General features: G+C 41.1%; 2 protein-coding genes across 4 annotated transcripts in view; both read right to left on the bottom strand.

The window, feature by feature from the left end:
* Positions 1 to 45: 45 nt before the first annotated feature.
* On the bottom strand, positions 46 to 5,804 carry sla2a (Src like adaptor 2a). The gene is made up of 8 exons (XM_079681060.1): positions 5,567 to 5,804; positions 4,730 to 4,838; positions 3,998 to 4,097; positions 3,831 to 3,917; positions 2,456 to 2,559; positions 1,838 to 1,990; positions 1,620 to 1,749; positions 46 to 869 (listed from the first exon to the last, which is right to left on the bottom strand). Exons 2-8 carry the CDS (start codon positions 4,800 to 4,802, stop codon positions 746 to 748), a joined length of 771 nt encoding a protein of 256 aa, XP_079537186.1. The 5' UTR covers positions 4,803 to 4,838; positions 5,567 to 5,804; the 3' UTR covers positions 46 to 745.
* A 2,684-nt stretch (positions 5,805 to 8,488) lies between these two features.
* The window catches only part of ndrg3a (ndrg family member 3a), a 35,733-nt gene continuing 23,698 nt past the window's right edge, over positions 8,489 to 20,523 (bottom strand). For 2 of the 3 annotated variants that reach the window (XM_079683466.1, XM_079683468.1), the window contains 14 exons: positions 18,995 to 19,100; positions 18,743 to 18,863; positions 18,167 to 18,229; positions 18,014 to 18,074; positions 16,429 to 16,515; positions 15,266 to 15,322; positions 12,472 to 12,575; positions 12,275 to 12,340; positions 12,129 to 12,180; positions 11,999 to 12,046; positions 11,871 to 11,906; positions 11,735 to 11,786; positions 10,501 to 10,539; positions 8,489 to 9,518 (listed from right to left, as the gene is read on the bottom strand). In XM_079683466.1, the coding sequence (XP_079539592.1) occupies positions 9,346 to 9,518; positions 10,501 to 10,539; positions 11,735 to 11,786; positions 11,871 to 11,906; positions 11,999 to 12,046; positions 12,129 to 12,180; positions 12,275 to 12,340; positions 12,472 to 12,575; positions 15,266 to 15,322; positions 16,429 to 16,515; positions 18,014 to 18,074; positions 18,167 to 18,229; positions 18,743 to 18,863; positions 18,995 to 19,100 (1,065 nt within the window). In that variant the 3' untranslated portion in view covers positions 8,489 to 9,345. The remainder of the gene's footprint in view (positions 9,519 to 10,500; positions 10,540 to 11,734; positions 11,787 to 11,870; positions 11,907 to 11,998; positions 12,047 to 12,128; positions 12,181 to 12,274; positions 12,341 to 12,471; positions 12,576 to 15,265; positions 15,323 to 16,428; positions 16,516 to 18,013; positions 18,075 to 18,166; positions 18,230 to 18,742; positions 18,864 to 18,994; positions 19,101 to 20,523) is intronic. The other variant, XM_079683467.1, reaches the window with a different exon arrangement.

Below are 20,523 nucleotides of genomic sequence, written 5' to 3'. Positions count from 1 at the left end.
AGGGGAACAAAGATCTGGAATGACCTTCAAATCCAACACAATCTGTACCTTGCTGCATTGCCAAGCAAATCAGGCCAGTGTTTATTATTATTTTCAAATGTTCCAAAATATTTTTATTGGATTCCAATAACACAACCATGACAACAATCATATACAGTATAACAACAATAATATTTACATTTTTCATATGGCATTTAAACAGCATGCTCATATGTGGTTATAAATAAGGACATAGACAGTGGCAAGAAAAGTAGGCTAAAAACTTTGGAATAACCTTAATTTATGTATATTTGTTCTAAAATATGGTCCGATCTTCACCTCAGTTGCAATATTCAACAATTATGGTTTGGTTCTTGTCCAAATTGAATACATAATTCAGACAGCAGTGTAGATTGGAAAAAGTGTGTGAACCCCTAGACTTCAACAAGAGCTAATAGGAGATAACAATGTCACAGCATGTTCATATGTAGTTATAAATCAGGACACACATTCCCTTTTTTAAACCAAATGAGATCACTGACCATGAGCTCACTCCTCCACTCTTTAAAACAAACACATTTTTCTTGCTGACAGACACTTTCTCACCATAGACTGTATAAATAAAGCTCTAAACATTGTAGTGTCTCAGCCCTCATGCCCCTCCATGACCTCTCTCTATGGCTAGCCCAAACGGCAGCTGAGCGATGACAGTGTGTGGCTTCACTTTATCTGTGAGACTTGTTCCAGGCTGATCCTCTGTCTCTCCTCATGTGTCCCAGCTGTGATCATTGCCCTCTGTAATCTGTAGGTACGAGGTGATGGCCTCCCTCAGCCCCTCGCTCACCAGAGAGTTGTCTGACTCTGTCCTCTTCCTCCTGAAGATCGCTGACCTGGAGGACACAAGACAGGATGTTCAAAAGGGCTCATTGCAAATGTGCAATGCGACTATGACCCTGACATGGAGAATGCTTCTAACTGGTGCGTAAATTAACAGTAATTGTTATGGGCTGCATTTTGTAGCTTTTATTTATCTGACGTACAGGTTAAAGAAACATCAGTGCAGGAACATTCTGCTCTATGCTATTACACACTGTCAACTCGTCTGTCAGATATCTTGTTAACCACAGTGTTATCTGTTGGATTGTCTGTTAGTGTTTGCACAAACTTCTCCTGAGTTATGGACCTGGTATAGGGGGGGACACAACGTCAGAGAAAGAAGATTGATTTCCAGCCCAAAAGCAGAGAACAGAGTCTAACTTGTGGTAAGGGTATTCGTTTTCTACATTTTGACTTTATTCTCTAAATTGTTTTTTATTTTATTCGCAATATTTTTTACTTCATCCTCAAAATGGTATTCAAACCTATTCATGACCATTTTGACTTCATTCTTTACATATCTTCTTCACTACTTTTCATTTCTTAACCTCTTTTTGCCCCTCTATGACTTGCCCTCTCTAACTGTCCCTAATTACGGCTTATTTTACTCAGCACTGAAACACAAAGGTCAGTACAGTTGAATCAGTGTCTGAAGATAATAAGCTTCACATCAGGTTTTTTAACCACCAGGTGCTCATGCTCTACGGAAATAGAGTGACATCTTGTGGCAGTCGTCAGTAGGAGCTAAAGAGAGTCTGCCTCACCTGCTGATGTCCTTCCAGTTGATAGTCGGCCTCCTGATGTTTATGGGTACAGGCCTGTCCTCTATGGGGTTGTCTAAACCCTGGATGTGGCACGGCCCCGTCAGCCGGACACACAGCCCTCCTGCTGATTCTGTGATGGAGAAAAAACATTTTAGTATCTTACTTTTAAAGAAGTCTCTGGTGAATTCAGGAATGAGCATTATATCCTGAGTGCAGACCTGAGTAGTGTTCCACCAGGTGATGCAGGGAGGGGAAGGTGACCCCTGGAGAGATGTAAACCCAGCCGTTTTCGAGCTGAGGGATTCGGTAGTGCTTTACACTGTCAAGGTACGAAGAGCTGCTCCTACTCAGCACAGACAGCGAGTAACAATCTAAACAAAGAGACAGCACACAGAGGAAGCAGTTCAACTACACGGCTCTTGATTCTTCATTTAGAAATGTATACAAGTACAGATTTGTTTCCCCTAGCCTTCCAAAATCATTAGTCAAGGTGTTTCTAAGGGCACTTAAAGGAATACTTTACCCCCAAAAGGATTATATGTGTATCAATTCCTCACCCCGTGTTAACCTTACATTCATAAAGAAAACGTTATGGCAGGCCTTCATGATGAACAAAGAGTCCAAAAACGTAGAAAATCCTCAAAATAAATGTATGATATAAATATACAATGTAGTGTATATTTATATCATATAATTCAAATTGAAGCTAACACAGGGAAGTCATTTATACACACATGATCATTTTGGGATTACTTTTCCTTTAAGCCTTCAACATTGTTGTGCCTTGGTTGAATATATTTCTAAAGCAGTGGAAGAAACAGAAGCAGCGCTCTGACCTCTGTTTGACTCTGACTCTCGGATCATAAAGGCTCCACTCTGGTTCTGAGGCCGCATCAGCAGCTCCACCGCCTTGTACCTGCTGATGTCTTTGAACAGCCACCTGCACAGAGAAGAGAGACACAGTGAGTCAATGAGAACAAAATAGGTTGTTCTTCAAGTTAGGAAAACCCCACTGAAACAGAAACAGCATATTCCCCACTGGAGGAGGGCTGCAGGCAGGGGCTGATGTCAGAAAACATGAGGCTTGTTCCAACCTTCTTTCTCCCACGACACCTCCCACCTGCCGGGGGACTCCCCACCTCTCATCTCACTTCTCCTCTTCTGCAACCAGTGGAGTGGCAAGTACATTTACTCAAGTACTGTACTTAAAGGTGGGGTATGTAATTTCGGAGAAACCTGCTCGAGTGCACTAGAATTTGAAAGTACACGACCGGAAAAAATCTGCCACTTCCTTCAGACTTCCTTACAGAGCCCCTCCTCCAACACACAAATGCGTAAATGACCAATGAGGGCACGAGATAAGTTTGTGCACAGATGGAAGGCTGACAGGCAGGTAGGCCATCCAGTTATTTTAGCTCAGATGATTTGTCGTACTTTTTACAGCGCCACGGCTTCCACAGATGAATTTTTTGTATGTATTTATTGTCAAAGCATTTAATATATTCATTGCTATCGGGATGTTAAGAGCATTCCATGGAATATAACAAAAAGTGTTTCTGAAATAAATTACATACCCCACCTTTAAGTTCAACTTTTAGGGACTTCACATGAGTATAAAAAATCCTTTCAAATTTGTAGGCTAATTCCACCCCACTACAAATCAGAGGTAAATGGTGTACTTTTACTCTACTACGTTTATTTAACACCTTTAGTTATTTTCCACATTCGGAATAATAATATGAAAAATAATCAACCCTTAAATCAGACTTTAGTTCCAATTGGAGTAAATTCACAAGCTACCCTGCCGTGTACAACGTGATTAAAACTAGCTACACCTTTACCAGCTTTAATAACACTTTAATGATCAATGATTATAATCAAAACATATATTTCATCCAAGCCAATCTGCAAAAAGAGTACTTTTGGTGCTTAACCTTTATTTGGATGCCGATACTTTTGTACTTTTACTCGGGTAACATTTTGAATGCAGGACGTTTTACTTGTAACAGAGTATTTTCTACACTCTACTAAAGTACACACACACACACACACACACACACACACACACACACACACACACACACACACACACACACACACACACACACACACACACACACACACACACACACACACACACACACACACACACACACACACACACACACACACACACGCACACACACACACGCACTCCTGACAGTGACCCACCTGTGTGTCACATTGGCAGTGTAGGTGGTGGGGATGTAGCTCTCAAGGCCCGTGGTGGTGGATCTGACCATCAGAAAATCACCGTCACTGTTGGAGAGAACAGGCAGTCATGAGTAGCTGTACAGGTGAGAATAAAAGGTGAACGTGATTATAAAAGCTTCACGTACTCTGACTGGACGGTTACTTGTTCTCCGATGCACATTGTTAATTCTGTACTCTCAAAGGACGGGTAGTTACAGAGGGAGACAATCACACTGTCCTGCGGCCCTACAGAGAGAAGAAGGAGAGGCATGTTGTTACGCTTTTCTTAGTTTGATTTTCTGTGGGGATGACTTTGGTGCAGTGTTGAAAGAAGTACTCCTCTACTTAAGTTAAAGTACAAATGCTACAGTATGGTCTTTGAATACTCCAATGATTATAAAAGTGCTGGTATCAAAAAGTAGTTAGAGCACAAAAAAATGTAATCGTTCTGCACAATGTCCAATTTCAGAATAATGTAAAATATAGAAGAATGATCAGCTAAACGTGCTTCAAGAATCCAAAGTAAGAGGACAGTATTATATCATAATGGTTGTTATATTCTCCTGTTTCTATATTTGCAAGAGTACTTTGGTATTGTACTTGGTCAATGTGGACCAAATGTAGATACTTGAAATACTTTGTAGATTATTAGAACAGTACTGCATATCATATCAGTATATCATGTGTACAATGTATCTGTGAGTGTTCAAATAAATGTAGTGGAGTAACTATACAAATGATACTAGCCTCTATGTTGTGGAGTAGATGTGCAAAGTTGGAAATAATCAAGTAAACTACAAATATTTTAAAAAAAGTACTTGAGTACCTAACATTTTGTAAATAGTTACTTTCCACCACTGCTTTGGGGATATACATACGTGGTGATTCAGGCTCAGGAGAATTTTCCAGGATTGTGAGGTTGGATCGACATCTGATGGGGCAGGTCCCCATGTTCTGTCTTATGATGATCAGAAAAGGAACTTATTTCTGAAAAACAGAAGCACAGGATGAGGAAAATGTCTTCAAAGGTCTTTAAAAACCGAAACACTGAATTTGTTCTCTAGTTATCACACCGTGAATGAAAGTGCACAGTGTTACCAGGCAGTGAGAAGATACAGGAAGCCGCCTCACCGCAACTGTGCTCAGTTTCCATGCAACTACTTTGCAAGGAATAAAATCTACCTAACATGAAATGTATTCAAAAAGATGAATAGAGGGGATTTTATACTCATTATGCAAACTGTTTTTCAATTAGAACAGGGACCTTTGAATAAAATATCTAAAATATAATTTAAATATATTGGGCTTTTTAACATTTGACTTAGCCCAAAAATAAAAACGATCTCCCCTTCCCAGATAATAACCAGAGCGAAACATAGCATTGTGATTTTACTTCAAACCAACACAGGACTGAATTAAACAGGAAAAAAAGTGTAAAATAAGAATAAATCAAAAGTTAAAAGCCAAATTAAAGGAGAATGAATGATACTGACTAAAATAAGAAATACTCTTTATCTTAGTTTGTATTTATTTCATATAACTCACATCATCGGGCAATACGTTAACTCATATTGTGAAGTAATAAGTTAAGTCATTTAACTGCAAATATACAATACAAGTTATCAGACAAAAGGTATTTTTACAGTAACAGTTATTTAAGGAAAACCATAAAAACTACTTTCATAAAATATACCACAATCAGAGCAAGTACTCACCTTTCTTTCTGTATTTCAAAAATGTGTCCACAAATTATTTCCCACACAAGCAGTGAGTCCGACCCCTCTCAGATCAAAGTCCTCAATGATAAATGCTGGTCTCTCTGCAGCACACACACAGAGGGCAGACTGTGAAATGCGTCCTCCCAGGCCTGCAGATCAATCACAGAGACTGTGCTCCCTCCTCTGAACACGGCTGTGTTTTTGCAGCTGTTGATAGAGAAGGCTGAGTGAAGAGGCTTCCTGGCGGCCTTTATGTATGTCACCCTGCTGCAGCTTCCTGTGACGCTCAAGACCTTCACATCCGGACTCAGAACAGCTTGTGTTGATCTCTCAGATGCAGAGTTTTTTCACTGACACTGCATCACTTGTTTATGGAATGAACTACGTGAGCAGCGTTCACCTACATGACCCATGTGATGCAGACAGTTTGTGTGTATGGTGACATGTGTGGTTCCACTGATTCAGTTTATCTGCTTTTAGCTGAGAAACACTGAGGCACATTTTCCCTGTCAGTCCCATCACGTCCAGTTACTGGTGGTCCTGTTGAACATCAGATCAGAGGAGCAGCTCTGCAGAAGCATGACGAAGGTTCCCCTGACAACCCACTGCGGCTCCTATTCATCATCAGTCGTAAAGGGTATCCATCATGCTGACTCTGCAAAGTCAAATGGTAAAAGTGAAGCAATTTGACTGGCAATATCAGTGCGTTTTATGCTCGTAAATCATGAAGGTGCAGTGGTGGAATTTAAGTATGTACATATACTCAAATAGCCTACTGTTGGCTCCTTAAATACATGTTTCCGTTGTCCTTTTCATGACATGTTGCTCTTCTTCACTGTCAGAGAAACATAATGTACTTTTTACTCTACTTAACTTATCTCACTGCTATTGGTTATTGTACATATTAGATTTGACATAGAAAACGCATTGAGTGCCTTTAACAGTATATTTAACTTGAGTTAAGTAACCCTGTTGGTTAATTGGTCAGTAAATGAGTGCATGTTTTCACAATGGCTATTTTTACCAATTGTTTGACGCAAACCATTGAACATCGGCCTCTCAAATGTGAAAATGAGCATCATTCCTCCTCTTAAAATAGAAAAAACTGTTAACAAAACAGGATATTTGAAGATATCAGTGTGTTAGTAAGTTACTTTTTTCTTTATTATACCTACAAGAAAACAACCAGCAGATTGTCCATTATGAAATATTAATTATTTGCAGCCCTATATAACATTAGCTCTTGCTTAAACATGAATAAGTGATAACATATGATGGTAAAGGAAACTATATTGTTTGTGAAACAGGGGAAATTTTTCTGCTTCGAGTCCTTTCAATTTTGATATTTTAGGTACATTTTCCTAATGATACTTACATATTCTCAGATAAGGTCCTTTTTCAATGCAGGATTTAACTTTTGTACAGTGTGGTAGTAGTAGTTTCAAGTAACAGGTCTGAATACTTCCAATATGTGGGTGTACAAATGGATTTATAATAGTATAATGTATTCTGTGTGAACTGAGCACCCTTATGCATGCATGTGAGCTCATCAAAGATGGTAGATATGATTCTCTGGTTTCAGTTTCTGCTGAGAGGTGATCATTCTCAGATACTTCTTGTCCTACTTCTTATCAGATGTTCTAATGTGGATGGAAAATGACCAATAATCTTTAACAGAGTCATCACGTACAGCTTATGTTGTAACAACTGCATGTTAGCTCGATTGGAAAGTACATTTGAATCAAAAATCAAATCGTTCCATTCCGGTGCGGTATATGTTTCTCTAATCGGTTTCTGCACTGCGTGTCACATTTGTAGATGTGTTATCTAACTCCACACTGATTTTTTTTATTATTTTATTCATTAAATGCCCATTTTAGTATGTATCATTAGTATTTCAATAAGGTATTATATAAAATGGTTTAGGTTTCAGTGTTACAAAAAGTATTACAGTAGGGTTGTTGCATGAAATCACATTATATATAGGAGAGAGGTTCATTTCCTTTACCGGCAATTGAGGAACATTCTAGTTATAAAAGCGAGAAGCTACAATAGGCCTACTAAGAAAAGCATTATCCATCACATTAACCTTTAGCCCTTTAGTCTCATAACAGTATACATTTTTAGTTTGAAGGCAATCTCATCATCTCATTTGCAGAGCAGTGGACCATTGTTGATTTTGACGTGTGCTAAATATAACTTAGGCTGTCACTCTGCGAGGAAACAAGAGCGAGTGCGGTTGGAAAGTATCTCACCACAGTCACCTTTCCACTAAAAGGAGAGGAAAGGTACAAGAGTATTCACACAACACTTTTTCGCTCACATATATAATTGTTATGTTCGTGCATTTTTAGAATTATTGGCCCTGTTGTCAGTGGTGGAAAGTAACATTTACAACTTTTACTACATTTTGGATGCATTCTATTACTTTTTACTTCACTACATTTGTTTAACGTATTTCATTACTAGCTACATTGCAGGTATTGAGATATAATAGATTATAAAACGGACAAGTCAAATCAAGCAATCTGATTGGTTCTTAGCCGTGATACAATGAGCGTATATCACGGGTAGAATTGTAGTTACTTTTCACAACAAGTCAGTATCCCTCCGCGTCGGAGAAAAAGCTACAACCGTTACAACTGTTACATTACGTCCGTTACGAAACTAAATAACTAACAAAGATGGAAACATGTAAGGGATAATGTGCAGCAAGGACTTATTGACCGTTGTTAAGGACGCTCACATCTGCAGAAAGAAGTCCGATCGATTTAACTGCATACAGTTGGGCTGAAAAGTAAACTGCATGCAAAGGCCGAACCTTATCTGTGATATAATGACCATATACCACAGCCTGTCGTGAGCTATTGCCCCCCCCCCCCCTGCATGTGTTGATAAATGAAGACACCAGCCGAGCTGTCATGTTGAAGCTTTATTCAGTAGTAATATAAATGAGTTGAATCAGGAGACAGTGAGAAGCACCACTGGCCCCTCAGAGAAGGACTCAATACTTTTCACATCATGACCCACTTGTTAAAATCACTGAACAAAAAAAAATTAACACAGAAAGAAAAAAGGGAGATGAGCTTCGTGACAAAAAGAATACAAAATAGGTGGAGTGATGCTGAAACACTGGTACACTACAGGCATGTTTTTAAAAGCAGCTCACTCCACAAGCTTGAGTTTAGATATGATGAAAGTGCGCTACAGTCTGCAATGCTCCTTCACTTGATTTCTGCAGCTACAGCAGGTCGAGTGATCCCTCTGTGCATTTTGTGACTAATTCACATTGCAGAACGTTTGGGATTAAAACACAAAGACAGAGTTGCTCAGAATCAATGAGTTTAGAGATCACAACAGGAGAGAGCCGGGTGCAGAACTGCATCATTTAAAAAAACCTTACTTTGAACACGTGGAGGACGTCTACAGTGTGTGTGAAGACATTTAAAACAAAGACAACGTGAAAATAAATAAATACAAGGGGTTGAGTGAATGATATGGTCTGACCATTGGAATATACAACACGTTTGATTGTAGTCATGGTATCTGGTACAGGAATGTGACTTTGACAGTGTATTAAATTTGATATATTTAATAATATGCATCTGTTAATATATTTATTACATCCTTTTCTAATCACATTACAGATCCTGCTGGCGTTTGAGTTGCAGGGTGAGAGAAAGATAGATAGAGGGGGAGAGAGAAAGAGAGGGGCACATAAGTTACTATGGGAATGTGCAGGGGGAGGGAGGGAGGTAGGGTGGGGGGGTTTGGGTTTAGCAGGAGACCTCCATGGTCTGGGGTCCGACCTGGTTGTCCAGACCCCCGGTGGCGCTGCCCTCCAGCAGGCTGTTGAGGTTGTTGCGGCTGCGACTGCTGTCCATGGAGGTGATGGAGGAGGAGGAGGCGGTGCGGGAGCGAGCCAGCCGAGTCATTCCTGCTGTCGCCACTGAAGAGAAGAACACATTGATATTCAGCTCACAGCGCGCAGGAGACAGTGTGGGAGCTAGGGCTGCACAGTTTGGGAGGAAGGACTGGGCGCGATTGTTTTCGAAAGATATTGCAATATATTGTTTGCTCTTTTAAAATAACAACATATTCTTCTAGTCTTTGTATGCACCATTTACAAAAAAGCAAATTCCTCCTATGTGTAAATCTACTTGGTAATAAAACCTATTTTGATTGTGATATAATTTGCGATATTAGAGGTAATTACATTTTCTTTTTAAACATTATTCAAATGATCATTAGTAAATGCTTAAATGGTCAAGGTGTTTTTTCTTTTACAGGGTGCGTACCCAACGTGGATCTTTTATAGAATACTATTTGTAGGCTGGGATTACTCCACAGCACCACAATACTTAACATAAACAATATCTTTTTACATTTACCAAATATTGCGCTTACTGTAATTTGGATATTGCACCAGTCCATATGTTGTGCAGCCCTAGCATGAACACTTAAAGATACACAGATGCAGCAACAACAAAAGTGTATGACATGCAAACCAATCTCAAATATGAGGACTAAGTAAAAAAAAAAAAAAAAGTAAGTAAATAATTGCATGTGTGTCCACTGTTGACAAATAAAAACATGAAAGCAACACAACAGCAGAACACAGCATTGGCAATCCAACTGAAGTGAGGGAGGAAGCAGCAGTTCATGCAACAGAGATAGGACACCTAGGATCCATGCTGAAAGGGCAAAGTGAACTCCTACAGGGAGATGAATGTGTGTCAAAGTGTGCAAAGAGATGTCTCCCTGTGTGTGATAGCGACTGTATCCTCCACACTGAGCGGCTGTCGAGTTCCAATCTGAAACAGCGCTCTCCGGAGAATTTCTGCGTACACTGACATTCATCCGCCCTGCAGTGTTTAAGGGCCTTTGGGTTCAAAGCATTCTAGTCTGGCAGCTGCTCGAGAACCTGATACCTGATTCGTTGCTCAGGTGACTGAGAAGAACGTAGGGGACTGTGAGCAACCATTAAAGAAGGAAGAGAGGAAGAGAAAGGGAGACATGTTGAATTGGTGCGTTGCTTTTTCCCTCTGACTCAGACTGAGGCTCTGTCGCAGCTCGGTGGTCGTTGAGGGCAAAATAAGAAATCTGTTTTCTGTCAACCGGTAAGAAATGTTAGCGTGTGCAAACTAGAAATGTTCTGTACTCTATGGCTGTTTCTCTTTTGCGTTTCACACTGTGGCAATGTGTTAATGAGGGGAAAGCAGCTTTCGCTAACATGCTGAGGTGTTGAGATTTTTTCACTTCCCACACTTTTCTCTGCGTGAAAACACCTCGTTTTAAATCACTTTTAATCCTGCAGTGACATTTCCTCGACAGGGGGACTCGGTGGCCTTTAAAGCAACACTGAGGCACCGGCATACTGCCTTCACCCCAGGGTGCCTCCCACAGTGAAGGGTTTGGGAACGGGAGAGAGCAAAAGAGAATTAGCATGACAGAAGTACACACACACACACAGACAGAAGTCATCTGTATGAGCAAGCAAACCTACATTAAACATCCATCCGTCTGGTTTGCATTTTAGAAATAAATGTTTTCTTTGCAGATGAATGACCTGAAGGCCTGTTTAAGTATGACTCTCTAGAAAGAGACGGCATCATTAAACAGTTGTGGAGGGAAAAGAAAATAACACCAGGCAAAAAAACAGAGGGTATTTTCTGAACTGAACAGGAGTGAATTGTTGTTCAGGGTATCTGGAGTGACTCTGTCATTTCAGTCATGCTTGAAGCACTCAGGCCTCACCTACTGAGGTTTGTGGGGACCACACACTGCAAAGAGCAGAGAGGAAACTGCGTTAGCATCCAACGCGCCGTTGGGCTGCCTCTCCGTGACCAGCCTGACAAAAAGCCTGTCTTTTCATACACTGCTGGCCACAGGCCAAACCCCATCAGCAGGGGTGTTTAGCCACAGCTCATACGAGCCTGGAGCGAAAACAATCCTCATTTAAGCAACTGTTGGCAAAGCAGTCACGTCAACAGGAAACTCTGCAGAGAACATTGAAAAACCTCGACCACAAACACGTCAGACCTAAAAAGGTTTTAGCCTGTAAACAATTCTTGGACGTTCGATATAGATTCGACAAGTTTCAACCGGTATCATTTTGTATTTTTGTTTTTTGAACAGCAAGTAGCAAAAGACATGTGCACTTACTGTAGCCCATTCCCTGAACAAAGTACTTGAAGGCCTCAGCAAGTTTCCCTGGCTGTGAACAGATGAAGGATCAAAGTTAGAAGATATATTAGATGAAATAAATGCTGTATGAACAAAAGAAACCTGTAAAACTAACCTGCACAACTTGGGGTAAGCCTCCACAATCAGCCATCTAGAAAAAAGATCATTTGAATGAATACATTTTCTTTTACAGCCAAAGTAATTACATCATACATGTATCTGTCAACAAACGAATAGCTTCACCTTTAGCAGTGTAGTCTTGATTGGATTTAACCTGGAATTACACTCCACCTAAAGACAGAAATGAGAAGCTGAGTTAAAGAAAGAAAAGATAACGGCAGAGCTTCTCCCTGAGATGAACAGTGTGACTCACCACAGCCTCCACAGCAGGGGCCGTGTCACCGACTACCAGCAACGCAGGGCATCTGGACGGGAAGAATATGAAGAGTAAATATCTTCAAAACATGGCATTTTGAGATAAAAACATTTTATTTGTGTCTTCTTGGTCTCAAAACCTACTTTAGTGTTTTAACGGTGTCCTCGTTCAGACCCACGATTGGCCTCTCGATATCAAGGTCCTGACGGCTGGTGCAGGGAGACAAAATATGATTAGTTATTCAGATCTACTTTTCCACATCTTAGAACAATGAAATGTGATGGAGACACAATACATGTGTGAACAAATGGACAGTGTATACTAATGTATGTTATCATACTATTGGTAGGAGCCACAGAAGAGGGCCAGGTTGTCCTGGTTGATGTCTTGAGCGATGTGGAGGCGGTAGGTCTGGATCAGCTCCAGGTTGTCGGACAGCTCATCCTGCGGGAAAGGGCGGAGTAAAACCTCAATGAAATGTGTCTTTCAGACAAGCTGTTGGATTTGTATGTCCAGTACGCAGTGTGCGAAAAAGTACACGTCCCACCGTCCGGGACGTGTTATTTACAATATCGGACAAGTAGATCTTTCAATTGACTTGTCCGGCGGACAAGTGACGTTTTTCGCCCGGATTTATTGTTATATTATTGATAGATTCAGTTTACAAAAGGCAGAACTCATTCGCAAATTGGACGTGTCCGCCATTGTTCGTTTAGAAATGTTAGTTTCGGTTCTGTTTGTCGATTCCTAATGAAATGCATCTCGCCGCTTTCTGTGCAGGGGCGGGGCGGGAAGTGTAGCACAGTGGCAGGGTTGGGAAGCAAAACTCAGTTCCGAGTAGGAACAAATAACAATTGTCCGTTCCCGGGATTGATAAGAGTTGTGAGGACAGGAGGCGAAGCCGAGCCCCGCGGACCGCAGCTCCCTCTCTCTGCTCCGGATCAGCTGATCGCTGCATGGTGCAGCTCAGCGTCTCTCTCTCTCTCTCTCTCTCTCTCTCTCTCTCTCTCTCTCTTTCTTTCTACACACAGCGGATTCACTGCCCGTTTAACAGCCTCATCTTTGTCAAACTTTCTTATGTTCTTTCTCTAACACGTAATGAAGGTTATTAGGACTTTTAGCTCCTTTGTTGTTAATATTGACCGCCATTTCCTTTATGAAGTGAAGCAGCCTCCCTGTGTCCTCGCGCTGTAATCATATCCCCGGACCCCCATACTCGGAGGAGCACAGGGATGTCAGTATTGTTTATAAGGCAGGGTATAGAAATTATTGAAATTAAAATACTATCCATTTACTTTTACAAACAGTGAACAGCTGGGCAGCTGCAGCATGTGTATTGCAGGACATGTGTAAGCGTCTTTGAGTTTTAGAAAAGCGCTAGGCCTATAGGCTATAAATATAATGTAGGCCTATTATTATTATTATTATTAGGCCTATGTGTTGGACATGTGTGGTTGGACTCTGTCTCACAGGCAGGTTGCAGCATGTGTGTTGCAGGACATGTGTTGGACACACAGATTGTGTGGTTGGACTCTGTCTCACAGGCAGGTTGCAGTGTAACATCAGAGGAGACTGGGCCAATTGTACATTCTCAAACTGCACCACTTAGAACTAACAAAACAATGCAGAGATTATGTTTATATAATTGTATTCAATAACCGTAATAAATTTAACAGTATGAACTGATTTGTAAATAGGAATACAGATTTGACTTAATGTTTTCATAAATATATTTTTCTCCCAGTTTGTCATGGGACTTATTTTTACCCTCTCAAAGAACCGGAATCGAGAACCGAAAATAACTGGAATCGAAAAGCAGAACCGGAATCGTTAAAATCAATTTGTGTCCATTCTGGACAAGTGAAAATGTATTCGGACAAGTAAATTGCCAAACTCACTTGTCCATGGACAAGTACTCTCTAAAAACTTTTTCTCAAACTGGTACGTCTAGATCACAAAAAGATTGAGAGAGATTTTTTAGGCAGTCACTTAACCTGCATAAATACGACAAAAAAAAGTGTAATGGACCCCTGCCTGTGTTGCCAGGCAAAGAAAAGTCTTGCAGCTCCTATGGATGTATTTAAATGAGTTAAAAATTGGCACCTTTCTATGCAAATGAGCCTCAAAGCATGAATAGTCCAATTCACACAGACCAGGGCTAATGGCCATGCAGTTACAATGAAATGTTTTAGTGCCTACAGAGATATGAAGGTTCGTTTTTAGGGCATTCATGATCATAGCACTGAATGATATTTCTCGTGTCCTTTCCACACGGCGGCGTGCGTTGAAGCTTCAACGCTTCTGCCCATTCACTTTGAATGGGGTAACGTCACGCTTGGCCGAACTGCATTGTGGTTCCGTCGCTTCGCTTTGCTCGCTTCAAAAGTTGAGCAATGTTCAACTTTTGCAGCTTTGACGGAAGCGTCAGCCAATCAAATCATATCCCAGTACAAGCTCGAGCCAATCAAACCGCGTGCTTGTGTGTCCGGGGCGGGAGATTCATGTGATTGGTTGTTGGTCGAGTTTCAGACACGCCCACCGGCAAGCGTCAACGCACGCCGCCGTGTGGACGCTGCGTAACATGTAAAATAATGACTTTGTCTTTTACAATCTCAAGGAATGCTTCTGAAAACAGCACGGACAGACTGAGATATTAAATCCCAAGCAGCGCACTGTGACCTTGCCCTAAGTCTTAAATCCCTCGCCTTATGTTTTGAGGAATGCCTCTGTACCTCACGGGTCAGGACCTTTAGCTTACGGTCTGAAAATGTCCTTCCTCTCAGCTACCGTGCCGCCTGCTGTGTTCTTGGTGCAAAGGCTCCATTTATTCTTCAGGAGACGCAGGAAAAAAGCCTATTTGCATTCAGCTGCAAAACATTATGGGCAATTTATTGGCAATCTGTTCTTCTTGAATTAGCTTGGGAGTGTGTAATCCACATGTTACAATCTACCAGTGTATCTATTTGACAGGATGACAGAAATAGGATAATTAGTAAATGCCCCTCATAAGAGCGAGATGAAGCTAACTGTCTAGGGAAATCAGGAAAAGCCTCTTGAGGTTCAGTAAGTGTTTCAAATTGTCAATGAGAAAGGTCAAAGCACATGAAGAGTGAAGCAGTGAAGGAGAGACTCACGGCGCTGAAGTGGTGAGACATGATGATATCCACCAGATCACTGGTCCATCCAGACAGCTGCACAGAGAGGAGCATCCAGGTGAGAAGACGGGGACAACAGCTGGTTTATCATTTATTTATTCATGAGGTTTATAAAGAAGTGTATTCACTGATTTCATGTTGGATTTTGACATTTATAAAAGAAGACGATACACAAAGAGGCTGCATTATGTTAAAGAAATAGTCATATTGTCTCTGTCCCTTTCTCCATCATTACTGTTACTTTCCATACAAAAACTAAATTGTTATTTTTAATAAAGGACTTCATCTCTCTATCATGTTTCTTTTTTTACATTTGGCTTGGTTGAGCAAAATAAAAACAAAAGAACAGATGAAGCGTTTTGTTTTTAAAGTATGTGGGACGAAGGTCATGTCAAGCCCACTCCTACATAACTGCGCTCAACAAAAACACGACAAAGAATGTTCTCACAGTCACACACAAACCATACTAACCACACTAACCACACTCACTAACTAACCCACACACACACGTTATTGTGACCCATCTTGTTCTGCACTTAAAGCAAATGATTACACTCAAACTGAAACTGAAATAAATGAATAAACATTAGTAGTGATGTTTGTTGTACTACACTTGAATATGTGAAATGACAATAACGTTGAATATAATCAAAAAAAGTTTGTCCAGTCAAATAAGAAGCTTACATTTGATTTGAACTTTGAGTACAGGAGCACTGCAGGTATAATCAAATGAAAACAGGATTACAGTCCCTACCTGGGTTTTTCATTACATTAATCCAACACTTGTTAATCTTACACTTTTCTCAAGTTCTTTTTAAATCTTAGTAAAGACTTTAAGTTATTTTACTCATAACAATACTGTTATTATATCAAGTATATAGTGAGTATAATCGGTGGCTCTGAGTCAGCACCCAGTATTATATAAACTTATTTAGTTCTTGCATTATATATAATAAACTATGCTAAGCATGAATGATATACACCAGTGAGCCTGAAATAGTGTGTTTAGGGTACGGCATTAATCAATAACAACCTGACAAATGGCAGGAAACTGAAATGGCTGCTCAATTATTCAAGTGTAGTCAGTATAAATAGCTTGATGTTGCGGAGAGCACTGAGGATGCTGCAGCGGTGATACTGACCTTTGAAGCGGCCCAGTCGATCCAGCCCTCGGCACAGGGGTCCACATTGATCAGAACCAGACCCTCCACCAGGCTGGGGTGGTTCAGCTGGGGGGGGAAGGATGCATGTCAGGGCCAACTTGTTAAACATTTAGATAAATAAGATATTCCTACATGGGCGTATTCTTGCATTATGCGTCCTGTGGTGCGACGACAGCTTTCACGCTTGTATCAGGGTATATGCAGGAATCCTGAAGTCAATGGAAAACCTTTTAAGACCTTTTTTAAGACCCTCTCCACACATTTTAAGACCTCATCGCCACTTTAGAGTTTTAACCGGTTACCTTGGCGACACACTTTACCTTACATTAACTATATACAGTATTGATTGTCCTTCCTCCTTGTCTTCAACCATTTGGACGCAGACTTGCATTTCCCCATAACGATGTTGTATAACAACCGGCGTCAACGGACCTTCACGAGCTATCAAGCAGTGAGCGTGCGATGTCCTGTTCAGATGACGTCAAATCCAACGGGATGCCATAAATAAACTCCACAGAATCACACTACACACCTACGCAATGATGACATTCAGGCAGACTGTAGAATACAACCTCTTTGGACCATTTATATACTTATTGAAAACAAGCTACAAAGTGTAATACCTTGGAAAATGCTGTTTAATACTTTTTAATAGCCTTAATTTTCGCTAAATTGATTTATCAACTTTTAATACTTTTTAAGACCCCGCGGACCCCCCCCGTGTATAAACTTACAGTGTAGTTTTGTCAGTGAACTAAAATCATTTTGCCTAACCAATGCTTCATCTTCAAAATGAAACGTTGTAATCTTATTCCCCAGGGTTTTATGAATAATTTGAACAGTGCACACACAGATGAAATCCACTGCAGTGTTCTCCTATATGACACAAAGTGAAGAATGTCTGTTCGTTTCAATTAAGAGACATAAAACAATGCGATGGAAAACTGGGCTTCTAAATGAAGGGGTGCTGTTTTGGAATAGCCTGAAAACAGAAAGAGGATGTCTGGGGAAATCTAAGATCCATCTCACTCGGTGCTGAGGAAACACTGCAGAGGCTGCTCTCGACACGATGCAAATGCAACAGCTGCTATAAATCTATAAAGGGTAAACCCATTTTGTTCCAAGGCGGCAGGAGCAAATGCATTTCAGAATCAATTGTCTTCATTAATTCTAGACTAGAGCCGACTCTCCTTAGAGAAACTGCTGGTGCTCCTGCTAATCCTGTTCCCTTTTTACCCCAGACCACCATCCTCTCTTTCTATAATTCATCTCTCTGTCACTTCTGGCTCTTTCTGCTCCATTGTACAAACGCTTTGAGTGCAGAAGCGAGACGTAAGCAAGTGAAAAGGAGAGAAATCGCCAAGGTGATTCATCTTTTGGAGGAGTGACGGCGAATGCAGCAGACTGTGGAGAGACCTGCTGGCCTGTGTGGGCTTCGATGGGAGGCTTGAATGCTCAACAAGCTGTGTGGCCTGAAATCCTACAGTTATTAGAACAGGCGAAAACAGATCGGAGGGGGAGAAATAAAGGGTTTGAAGATACTCTGGTCCTGATGGGGACTCACTGCAAAGAGGGAGAGGATGTAGGCTCCTGCTCCCACGCCGATGCCGATCATGCTGTTGACCCTGCGGAGAAACCATTGGTTACAGCGAGACTGTCGACAAATGGTCAATTAATGCACATGATCATCGATCAGCTCAACACAGGGCACACTCACTTTAGCTGAGTCATCACAGAGGGCAGCATTTCAGCCAGCTCCTCCATGGTGGGGTAGCGATAACTGGAAACAGATTAAATACATGAAAGTCGATGTCAAAAGTGAGTATGAGGTCATTTCATCACGTTTGAATTAATCAAAAGGAATTGAGTTTATGACAAATTGAAAAGCTCAAATCAGGGCTGTGCAATTAATCGTATTTTAATCTTGATTTTGGCTTGCAACGATTACGAAAACAACGTAATCGAAATAAAACGATTATTATTATTTATTTATTTTATTTGTATTGGTTTTTCAGTTGAATTATACTTAAAGTTCAGGGTAATCAACTGTCAAAAACATATTGTTCAAATATTTTTTTCAATAAATGGATGTTTTCAAAGTAAATGGGTAATCGTGATATCAATTATTGACCCAAATAATCGTGATTAGGATTTTTGCCACAATCGCACAGCCCTAGCTCAAATGTTTCTTTTGTTATTAACAGGATAGGGTTCCATTCTCAATTGAACAAATGGATTGCAGCATTTAAAACTGAGTCTCCATTTAAGTGAGTTAAGTGCGTGTGAAACCCACCCGCTGGGGAAGGGAGGGGCACCCTCCTGCTGCCCGGGCGCGTCCACGTGAACCACTGCAAAGTGCTGCGTGATCTCCTGCATGTCCTCGTAGTTGAACAGGGTGTTGAAGCATGACTTGTCTAGAAAGGGAGAAAGTTAAGGAGATGAATCGTTGCAGAGGAGCCATGTGGGACCGTCAGAAGCTAAAACTAAACGCTGTCATCACATCCAGGACATTGTGTATCGATGAGTCTATTTTTGGCGGACTCACGGTTGAGGCCGATGTCGTGATAGGTGAGGATGACGGGTCTGTTGCCCTTGGGAACGCCTCTCATCGTCACATGGAGAACGCCATGGGGAGTCTCTATGTCATGCTCCTGCAGCCACAGAGAAGAAGAAAGAGAATGGGTTAAGAATGATGTGCGTATTCGATGTAAAGAGAAAAAGCTTAAACAGAGGACGAAGTATTCCCCCTCTTTTAATGTGACACGTGAGTCGTCTGATACAGGACAGCCAATGACGGCACATACCAATTTGTTTATGGCTCAAGTAATAAATAAACAACAATTCTGTCTTTGAAGCCTTATAAAGATTTGTTGCCCCAAAACTCCAGCATCTTCCAAAAACTACAATCATAATAAAAGGAGCCATTTGGTGTCATATCTCTTTGCAGTTCAGTGATTTTCAGCTTGCCAAACTAGCAGAGGAGTTTCGGGAACTACATCCTTCCTTGAGCATGCTCAGTGTTGCTGAACAACCCATAAAGGATCACTGGAGATGCAGCTGAGGGCTGTTTCCAAATCTACAATATGTGTCCATGTTCATTGTAGTGGATGTCATCAGACGCAATGGCACAGCGCTAATATTTAGACACTAATGGAGCTCTATTGCATGGAGAGACGAGCTACAGTCGCTCAGGCTGCACAGACAATGTTATTAGTGACATAAGATAGTTTCAGCTTTGAGAAACAATTACCACAATGCTTTATCAAGGCTGGAAAACAACAGGTTTCCTTAAAGCAATCAGCCATTGTCGACAACATTGGAGTCTCAGATTCAGGATGCAAAGCATGCACCTCTTCTCCAGCACACATTCCTTGTAGCCTTGGACAAACAAAGCACCGAATAGGCTCACTGGGAAAGTCTTTTCAGTGCATTCATCCGAGGGTCTGAAACTCACAGTGCATTCAAAAGTATGACTCTGCAAAAGTAAAATGTTTTTGCAGAACCCATTAAAATTCAAAGCGCTCACACCAGCTCCCTTCCCTACATAGCCTTTGTTTGAATATCTTCACCGATCCAACATGAGCAAAGAATCCATTCAATGGTTTTAGCTGACACCCACTGGAAGACTGTGAAATGTGATCTAGATAAATCAGGGGGATTAGTTAAAAGATGACATGGCAAAGAAAACGACAAGAGGCCGTCATGAATGTTTCATGAGCCAGTGATAAAGGAAGTGACATAACGGGAAGCGATAAAATATACAGGAAGTGATAAAGTCAGAATCACAGCATCACGAAAACACACCCAAGGTCAGCATGACATAGCTACGTGTGTGTGTGAGTGTGTACTGCACGGGCGTAGCCGAGTGCTCGTCTGGTCTCAAGGCCCACTGGTCATCAATAATAAAGAGAGCGTGTGCGGACGACAGGCACCGGTTACGGCTGACAGACACAGAGTCCGACTGGGTCCCCCTCCTGCTCGCCACTGCAGACATTTGTCCCATGGATGTGTGTCACACTCTCCACAGAGGTGCTGAAGCTACTTTCTCAAGGACGAGGCTGCAGCAATATACAT

Source organism: Notothenia rossii, assembly GCF_949606895.1.
Source record: "Notothenia rossii genome assembly, chromosome: 5".
NCBI classification, from domain to species: domain Eukaryota; kingdom Metazoa; phylum Chordata; class Actinopteri; order Perciformes; family Nototheniidae; genus Notothenia; species Notothenia rossii.
The sequence above is the reverse complement of the archived record's forward strand: the minus strand, read 5'-3'. Positions and strand labels throughout refer to the sequence as shown.

Bases quoted from the DNA above. Each gene is read 5' to 3' on its own strand.
- sla2a (XM_079681060.1), bottom strand. From the start codon at position 4,802: ATGGGGACCTGCCCCATCAGATGTCGATCCAACCTCACAATCCTGGAA. The intron at 1,991-2,455 runs GTCAGAGCGCTG...CTCTTTGTTTAG, and splicing joins AGAGTCAGAGTCAAACAGAG to ATTGTTACTCGCTGTCTGTG. The intron at 1,750-1,837 runs GTCTGCACTCAG...TCTCCATCACAG, and splicing joins CCTGGTGGAACACTACTCAG to AATCAGCAGGAGGGCTGTGT.